This window comes from Mus pahari, chromosome 1 (genome assembly GCF_900095145.1).
Source record: "Mus pahari chromosome 1, PAHARI_EIJ_v1.1, whole genome shotgun sequence".
In the NCBI taxonomy this organism is placed as follows: Eukaryota; Metazoa; Chordata; class Mammalia; order Rodentia; family Muridae; genus Mus; species Mus pahari.
This window is the reverse complement of record NC_034590.1, coordinates 68,438,608-68,448,212: the sequence shown is the minus strand read 5'-3', so window position 1 is coordinate 68,448,212 and position 9,605 is coordinate 68,438,608. Positions and strand designations below refer to the sequence as shown.

The following is a 9,605-nucleotide window of genomic DNA, read 5'->3' as shown; positions in this document are numbered from 1 at the left end:
AGAGAGAGAGAGAGAGAGAGAGAGAGAGAGAGAGAAAGAGACAGACAGACAGACAGAGACAGAGACATAGAGAAAGGGGCTTGCTGGCCAGCCAGCTTGGCTGAAAATTCCTGACTCCTCGAGATTCCTGCCTCAATGGAATTAGGTAGAAGAATGTTATAGGTAGATATCCAACAGCTTCCTCTGGTCTCTATACATGTACACATGGATGAACACATAGACCTGCACATGTGGTGCACACACATGGATAAAACCACACACACACACACACACACACACACACACACACACACACACACACACCCCTTTTGCATCAGTGAAGAGATGACAAAATGGTTTAAGGATAGGATGGTGGTCCAAAGTTAAACGTCTGAAGGGGTGAGGTGGGAATCAGGCAAGGGATGGTAACTGCATGAAATAAAGCAGAAGCAACTGGATGGTGATTGATTACTGGGATGCACGGAAAAGAACTCCAGGCAATGCCTGAATCTTGGTTTAGACTAAAAATATTGACGATAAAGTGAATACATCATAGTTTCTACAGGAACAATAGGTTTGAAAAAGATGAGGTTGGCTTTTGATGTGTTTGCCATCAGTTGAGTGGGCCACCATTTTGATACAAATGAAGAAGTTTATCTTTTCCATATACTTAACATCAGGTTGTCAGTGGTTTTCTAGTATTTTAATTTTATGATAACCAAAACTAAGAGCTATAAATGATCTATATGCCCTTTAGACCAGATATCAATCAATTGTATCTGCAAAAGGCTAGTAAATAATATAAGTGGCATGTACTCACTTGGTCAAAATACTTGGCTTGTCACTTAGCATGACATCAACTACAGACCATCTACCAACAGACTTGTCCCTACTCCAATTCCACATGATTTGCAAAAACAGGCTATATAGCACATTTAGTAATTCACAGAACACAGTGTTGGCTAAATAAGAAAAACTCAATAATTCAACCTGAGCCAAAGTGAAACTTGGGCTTTCGTGTTATTTATTGACTACTTTCTTTCTTTCTTTTTTAAAAAAAGATTTATTTATTTTATGTATATGAGTATACTGTCACTGTCTTCAGACACACCAGAAGAGGGCATCAGATCCCACTACAGATGGTCGTGAGGCACCATGTGGTTGCTGGGAATTGAACTCAAGATCTCTGGGAAAGCAGTCAATGTTCGTAACCTCTCAGCCATCTCTCCAACCCCAATGGCTACTTTCTTATCATTGGGACAGAACACCCACAGAGGCAATGTAAGGGAGAAAGGACTTATTCTGGACCATAGTTTAGGAACTAGTCCATTAGTGGGAGAGGCATGGTGGACAGAACATGTAGCTATAATTCCCCACAATCTGGCAGGCCAGAAGTATGGTTCTGGCCAGGCTACATACTCTCAAAGCTTAGGTCCACCCACCTGTTAGGTCTCAAATCACAAAAATTCCACAACCTTCTAAAGAAGTCCTACTGGCTGTGAGTGGAGTTCCATATTCAAACCACAACAGATATGACTAGAAATTTTACATAAGTAAAATTTATTGGCAAGTAATTAATTATATACAAGGCTCATACAATAAGGTATGCCCATTTTGGTGATTTAGAGAAAAAAAATTTATTATATGGACAAGTATAATATTCCTTTAAAAAACCCAACAGATTTCTCTTTTATTATATTGCCATAAGGAGAAATCTGTTGCTTTTCAGTCTATAAAACATCATAGATACAGATCTATCTTTATGTCTTAGCCAAGTTATTTAAAAATTATTCATTCATTCATTCATTCATTCATTCAACAAATAAGTGTGGATATGCTGAGCACTATTCTATTTGATGCATGATATACATCAAAAGTCAATGAATTTTTTCAGTAAAGGACTACATAGTAAACATACCAGGCTTTAAGGCATGTGCTGGTTAGTCTGTTTTTTCAAATTTACACAAGCTAGAGTTAGCGCAGAAGATAGAACCTCAACTGAGTATGTAGCCTCCAATTAAATTAGACTGAAGGCATGCCTGTGGAGCAATTTCTTGATTAATGATTGATGTCAGAGGGCCCAGCCCACAGTAGGTAATGTCACTGGACAATCAGCCTGAGTCATATAAAAAAGCTAAACAGAATTCACAACAGAAGAATCTCAAATAGCGGAGAAGCACTTAAAGAAATGTTTCAAAGTTCTTAGTCATCAGGGAAATGCAAATCAAAATGACTATGAGATTCCATCTTACAGAAATGGAATGGCTAAGGTCAAAAACTCAAGTGATAGCAGATGCTGTCAAGGATGTAGAGCAAGGGGAACACTCCTCTATTGCTGGGGGGATTACAAACTTGGACAACCACTTTGGAAATCAACTTGGCAGTTTCTCAGAAAACTGGGAATAGTTCTACCTCAAGACCCAGCTATACCACTCTTGGGTATATGCCCAAAAGATGTCCCACTATACTACAGGGAAGCTTGCTCCACTATGTTCATCGTAGCTTTATTTGTAATAGCCAGAAACTGGAAACAACCCAGATGTCCCACAACTGAAGAATGGATAAAGAAAAACAATGGAATACTTACTATTCGGCTATTAAAAATAGAAACATCATGAATTTTGCAGGCAAATGGATGGAACTGGAGACTATCATCCTGAGTGAGGTAACCCAGACCAAAATGACATGCTTGGTATGTACTCGCTTATATGTAGGTATTAGCCAAAAACTACAAGATACCCACGCTACTCAACAGACCCAAAGAAGCTAAACAAGAAGGCATGCCCAATTGAGGATGCCTGAATCTCACTTAGAAGGGGGAATAATCATAGGAAGGAAATGGAGGGAGGGAACTGGGTGGGACAAGGGATAGGGAAGGGAATGGGCGATTCACGACCAAGTGTTGGGAGGGACAAGAGAGATGGCCATGAGAATGAATGGGAATCTGTAACTGGCAGGGGGTGGAGAAGTGGGGCCATTGAGGACGTGACAGAGATGTGGGATAAGGAAAGCATCCAAGAATCAACGGGGGGTGACCTTAGCTGTAACTTGCAGAATTGGGAATGTGGAACCTAAAGAGTACCTAAAGCTAGGCAGGAATCCCAGTGGAATGATAGGGACACTAATCCACCCACAAAACTTTCAACCTAAAATTTATCCTGTCTACAAGAAATGCAGGGACAGGGGATGGAGTAGAGACTGAGGGAGTGGCTACCCAGTAACTGGCCCAACTTGAGACCATCCCATGGGCAAGCACCAATCCCTGACACTATTAATGATACTCTTATACTTGCAAACAAGGCTGTCCTCTGAAAGGTTCCACCCAGCAGCCGACTCAGATGGATGCAGAAACCCACAGCCAAACATAAGCAGTTGGGGGAAGGATTGAAGGCCCTGAAGGGAATGGAAACACTAAAAAAAAAGCCAAGACCAGACTAGCCCGGACCATTATGCCTCTCAGAGACTGAACCACCATGAAGAGCACACACAGGCTGGACCCACCCTACCCTCCAAGCCCTGCATATATGCAGCAGATGTGTAGCTCGGTCTTCATGTAAGTCCCCCAACAACTGGAGTGAGGGCTATCCCAAAAGCTGTTGCCTGTCTGTGGGATATGTTCTTCTAGCTGGAGAGCCTTGTCAGCTTCAGTGAGAGAGGATTTGCCTAGTCCTGCAGTGACTTGATGTGCCAGGGTGGGAGATAACCAGTGGGCTTCTACCCACTGAGAGGAGACGGGAAACGGGGGTTGGGGGAAGAATTGGGAGAGGGGGTTACTGGAAGGGAGGGCTGCAGTCAGGATGTAAAGTGAACAACTGGGAGGGAGGGACGGACAAACAAACTAACTTGTGTATCCCAAATTCAAATGTTTAATGAGCAGCATTCTTCATGGTGGGCAGAGGATGAGAGCAAGCCACATACCATAAACCTGTAAACTGTTCCTTAACCTTACAATGCAAATAAACAAGGACCCACACATACCAAAACAGGATGAACTTGAAAACATCACAGACGTGAAAAACGACAGGCCCAAGGGCCATGTGCTAAGACCTCACTTACTGGAACAGTCAAGAGTAAGCAAATCCTCCCTGACAAATTAAATCAGTCACTGCCAGGGATAAGAGTAGAAAGCGGAAGTCTTTAAGAAATACAAAGTTCGCCGGGCGTGGTGGCGCACGCCTTTGATCCGGAGGCAGATTTCTGAGTTCCAGGCCAGCCTGGTCTACAAAGTGAGGGAAGGGAAGGATTTACAGTCTGTGAACATATCTCAACTAAAAAAAGTTGCCCGGTGGTGGCACATGCCTCTAATTCCTAGCCAAAGCAGGTGGATCCCTGATTAGAGGCCAGCCTCGTCTACAGAACAAGTTCTAAGCCCACCAAGACTACAAAAAGACCCTGTCTCAAAAAATCTGAACTAGAACTACACCACAGAGGTTAAGAGTCTTTTATAAAATCATCTCTCTACTTCTACAGATTACAAAGCTTGAGAGCAATTCAGACGGTGTGAATTATTTAACAGATTAACTTATTCAGAATACTAAAGTCTCAGTAATAGAGCTAGGACTAGAATATAAGATACTTCTACCTCAGTTCTCAGAACAAAAGACAAAAATAAAACAACACAGAGAATTAAAAACCTTCTAGTCAGACTATACCCTCATCTCAGCATGATGAAAGGCTGCACATTAAAGACCTGCCTAAACTGCAAAATAAGACCTTGCTTCAAAAAACAAATAAAAATGGCTTTAATATAAAAGATATTAATATTCCTTATAATTCTTTTAAATAATGTTAAAATTAGTGTCCTGATATCCCGACATCTCTTCTTAAGCTCCAAACCCTTTTCACTAATTAATCATTTTGCCAAAGGCAAAAACAACAATTTCACTGGTATTTTAAAAAGCACTTGAAATAACTAAAAATTTATTATTTATCATTCACAGACAGATTAATGTTTTCAGAAATTCAATTAAATCTTACCTAATTTTGCTTTTAGAAAATTCCATTACATAAAAGCTTTGAAAAACTAAGCCAACTTTATAGCACTTTTATATCGTTGAAAATTAATAAATTTATTGTGTATGCATGCACATGTGCATGCAACAAATGCACATGCATGGTTACATGTCTGGGTGCACACCAACCACAGGGCACATGTGGAGGCCACAGGACAACTTGAAGAACTCAGTTCTCTCCTTCCACCATGTGGGTCTAGGGAATAAAGCTCAGGTCCTCAAATTTGGTAGCAGGCACCTATTGAGCCATTTGACTAACCTGTTAGTGTTATTAGCATTTATTCTTTTAAAATTCCAGTGTTTTGTGTGTGTGTGTGTGTGTGTGTGTGTGTGTGTGTGTGCGTGTGTGTTTTCTGAGGACAGGGTTTCATGTAGCCCATGGGGACCTTTAGCTCCATGTAGAGGATGACTCTGAAATCTTGTGATCCTCTCCCTTCCAGCTCTAGAATGCCTATGATGACAGGCTTATACAATGTTAGTAATCAATCAAACCCGGGGCTTCTGTTATGAGCCAGGCTCTGCCCACCAAGCTACATCCCTAGTTGAATATATCTTATATTGATTTTTTTTCAAAAGTCAGTTCTAAAAATGTACGGTTGGAAGATTATGTCCTACCCTATTGACTTTCGTCGGCATTTTGACTATTTCAATCAACAGAGGATGGAAGTGACCGTCCCAATTCCTAATCTGATGAACCGATTCAAACCACTGTTTAGGTGGTATATAATACAACAAAGATAACCAAATGTATGGCCTTATTAGGAAAACAAGAGTTCTTGTTTATGATGAACCCTCTTTTCACAGCACCTTAATCACACATCCCCCTCCTCCTCTCAAAAGAATAGGAATGATAATATTTAAAAACTTCTATTATATTTATTTGTTTGATTTTTGTGTGGTTTCCAGTGTGAGAGGGAGGTCAGAGAACAACTTTCAGGACTCCACCTCACTGTGTAGAACCCAGGGATTAAACTCAGATCCTCAGACTTGGTGGCAACTACCTTTACCCACTGAGCCATCTCACAGGCTGGGTGGAATTTTTTTTTAAACAGACAAGAAAATTCTTTTCAGTAGCTTAAAATTGTAACCTAATACTCCAATGCAGTGGTGATCAGCCTTGGGAAGGCGGAGGTCCTCCAATATAGTTCCTCGCGCTGTGGTGGCCTTCAACCATAAAATTATTTCTGTTGCTACTTCACAGCTGTAAACTTGACAGGTAATGTAAATATCTGCTATCCGACTCACAGGTTGAGAACCACTGGTCTAGCATGTTACAGAAGTCACAATACTGCCACTGCAGATCATGTAAATTTAGTGCAGCACAGGCATAGGCTTAGGCTTCTGTAAGTATGCAGCTCTCATCATCTGGCTGTACCATGAGTCTGAATGGGAGACTGTGGGTGGAGTCAGTTTACAAAATGTTTGTCTAGCAGGCACAGAGCCCGAGGGTCTGTCCCCAGCACCACATGGCGGCACACAGCTACAATCTCAGCACTCAGTGGTTGAGGCAGGAAGATCAAAAGTTCAGTCACCCTAGACAAGGAATGCTTTTGCTTTTCCATCCTGCAGTGAGATGACCCAAGCTGTCCTGTTACTACCAGTTTTCACTTTTTAACTCAATGGATAATTTAGAAGTCTTTCCTGGGCTGGTGAGATAGCTCAGCAGGTAAGAGCACCCGACTGCTCTTCCAAAGGTCCTGAGTTCAAATCCCAGCAACCACATGGTGGCTCACAACTACCCGTAACAAGATCTGACGTCCCCTTCTGGAGTGTCTGAAGACAGCTACAGCATACTCACATAAATAAATAAATAAATAAATAAATAAATAAATAAATAAATAAATAAATAAATCTTTTTTTTTTTTAAAAAATGAAAAAGAAATTAGCCTTTTAAAAAAAAAGTCTTTCCTACTGACCTAACTGATTTAAGAGATTTTCTCTTTCAAACCAGTGAAAAATTCAGGTTCTACCTACAACTTCTGGGTGATCTTAAACAAAAATCACTTCCCTGGGTCTTAGCATATTTGATTTGATCAGGATGACTTTAAAGAATGGATGAGAGAAAATGTGAAAAGTTCTGAGAAAGTGGAAGTGGTGGCATGTGACAAAAAAACCCAGGACTGAGGTGACAGACAAAAGAAGATGGGGAGTTCAAAGCCAGCTTGGGCTACAGAGATGTCAGCTTTAAAAACAACCACAAAACCAAACCAAACCTCAGGACACACAAAAAAAGGCCCAACTTTTCAGCCAAACTTTAGAAAATTTACACAGCTATAGAGGTAGAATTCTTTGTCTAGCATGTTCAAGGCATGATAAAGCTGTTGCTTAGCTGGGCATGGTGAAGCAAGAATATCTCAAATTCAAAGCCAGCCTGAGTGTCACAGAGTTGTTCCTTCCAAGACAACCAAAACTAAACATACATATAATGTTGTCATATAACACAACCTTAACACACAATATTAACATAGAGTGCAGTCATATTATGTAACTCTAATAAATTGTTTTAAAAGCATATTACTAAATGCAAATACCAATTCATGTCAGTCAAGAATAGTATTTCAGTTGCAGAAAAGGTAATTTGCAGTTACCTTGATCAAGTATTTTTCCCATCTGTCTGCTGTAACGGATTTGCCAATCTTCCTCATTAACTTCAAATGGAGCTCCACCAATTCTTTTGGTACTTAAAAGGAAGGGAAAACTACTGTTAGCCAACAAAATAAAATATTTACAAACATTTAATATTCTAAAAACAAACAACTTCCTCCAATCCTCAATACTTTCTCAAAACACGGATGTTGATTCTAGCCCGAATTAAGAGTGAAAAATGACTAAATGACTACCATTCTCTGAGCACTACTAGGGAACAGTCGTATTTCAAACTATCATTAAGATCAAAATCTATTGTAAATTACAGAGTAAGTCACAGCAGTTCAATAGTCACAGAAGCCCCACACTGTGTAGGCCCCACATGGTGTAGGGATGAGGGGCGCAAACAGGGGAGCAAAGCAAAGTTAATGCTCTCAACTTTCTGCTTCAGAAAACTGCTCCAAACTGATCTGGTTCAGTTTTAATATGACTGGAAATGAAGCTCAGAGGTACAGCACATTACTGTGGGGTTAACCCACAGTAATACAACAAATCAATAACCATCAAATAAAAGCTCTTAACTTTACAACTAACAATTCTCATGTGTTCCTCATGCTATACATTTGAATTCTAGACCAAGATATACAATGAGAAAGGAATTGAAGAATATACATACTAGGTTGGTGGACATTTTAGAAACTGGTCTAATGGTGTTCAAACTTTCAAACATAACAAAACAAAAAAACCTATTCTTCAAATCTAACTCCTACCTAGTAAGCTAAACTTCTCTGTAACATATAGCATGTTACCGATTTCTGCTTGCCAGCCTTCACAAACAAAACAGAGGAGGAAGAGGGAGAGGAAAATAAAGAAAAAGAAAAGAAAAGAAAAAGAAATGAAAAAGGGAAAAAAGAAAAAGGTTCTTTTCTAAAGTACTAGCTCCACTCTCTAAACAGGTCTAAGCATTAGACAGTATCTTTAAGAGGCGCTCTCTTCCCTCACTGGATTTTGACTCTTATTCTCTGGTCTAAAAGATAGTAATTTTAACTCCTCTTCATTAGAAACTTCAAAAGATTGCTCCATCATCCCTCAGGTCCTCTGTTATCACTGCAGACAACCAGGGTTCCTCAAATATCCCTCAGGTATGATCTTATTGTTTTTTAATTATATTAATTAAACCTAAGGGAAATACAGAACACATAAACCTGCCAAATTTTGTATTTCCCAAATCCCAAATACCACTAGCAACCTAAAAGAAATGACAGGTATCCTACTTACATTTTTTTCCATAATCAAATACATTAAGAAAATGATGGACAAAAAAAAAAGGTTTTTTAATACCAAGAATTCTCAGTATTTGTTAATTGCCCTTATGGTGTACTGTGAGTATCTTAGAAATAAAGCTGCAGCATTCTTCAATATATTTGATCTAATATGGCGTTAATACGAATACTGTGCAGACCACTCTAAGACTGGGAAATGATGTCCTAACTTTCTAAAGACCTTCACTCTCTCAGGAGCTTTGGTCGGAAACCACTTCTAACTTGAGATATCTTGGAAGTTTAACATTCACCCATTCAACAATCTCTGAGAGTCTACTATGAAAAATAGTCCTTGTCCTCAGCAAGCCTACAAGAATGAGTCTTCCAGATGGGCTGGCCACAAATTAAGTAGACAATTACTCTAAAACCTAATGTATAGGATGGACTGGAAAAATTTCACATAGAAAGAAAAGTAGATATAAATGGCTACAAAAAAAAAACAAAAAAAAAAAACAAAAAACCAATGAATAATGACTATGGAACTTCTGACAGGGGCTTTACATAAAGACAGGCTTACAAAGCCAGCTAAGGAGGCTGATTTTATTTACAAGTTGAGGCAGGAGACTGCTCTGTATTTTAGAAATATCTCAATGACTGATGAGAGGAAACTAGATATTAAAACAAAAGCTTTCATCTGCTTGCTTTAAGAGTACAGGGCCACAAGATACATTTTGCAAAACACAAGAAAACCAAGGATGACCATCGT

General features: G+C 39.5%; 1 protein-coding gene across 1 annotated transcript in view; it reads right to left on the bottom strand.

Moving 5' to 3' along the window:
• Rsf1 (remodeling and spacing factor 1) overlaps positions 1 to 9,605 on the bottom strand; it is a 108,803-nt gene that overhangs the window by 66,429 nt on the left and 32,769 nt on the right. Inside the window, exon 2 of the mRNA XM_021202042.2 lies at positions 7,580 to 7,671. Coding sequence (XP_021057701.1) covers positions 7,580 to 7,671 — 92 coding nt within the window. The remainder of the gene's footprint in view (positions 1 to 7,579; positions 7,672 to 9,605) is intronic.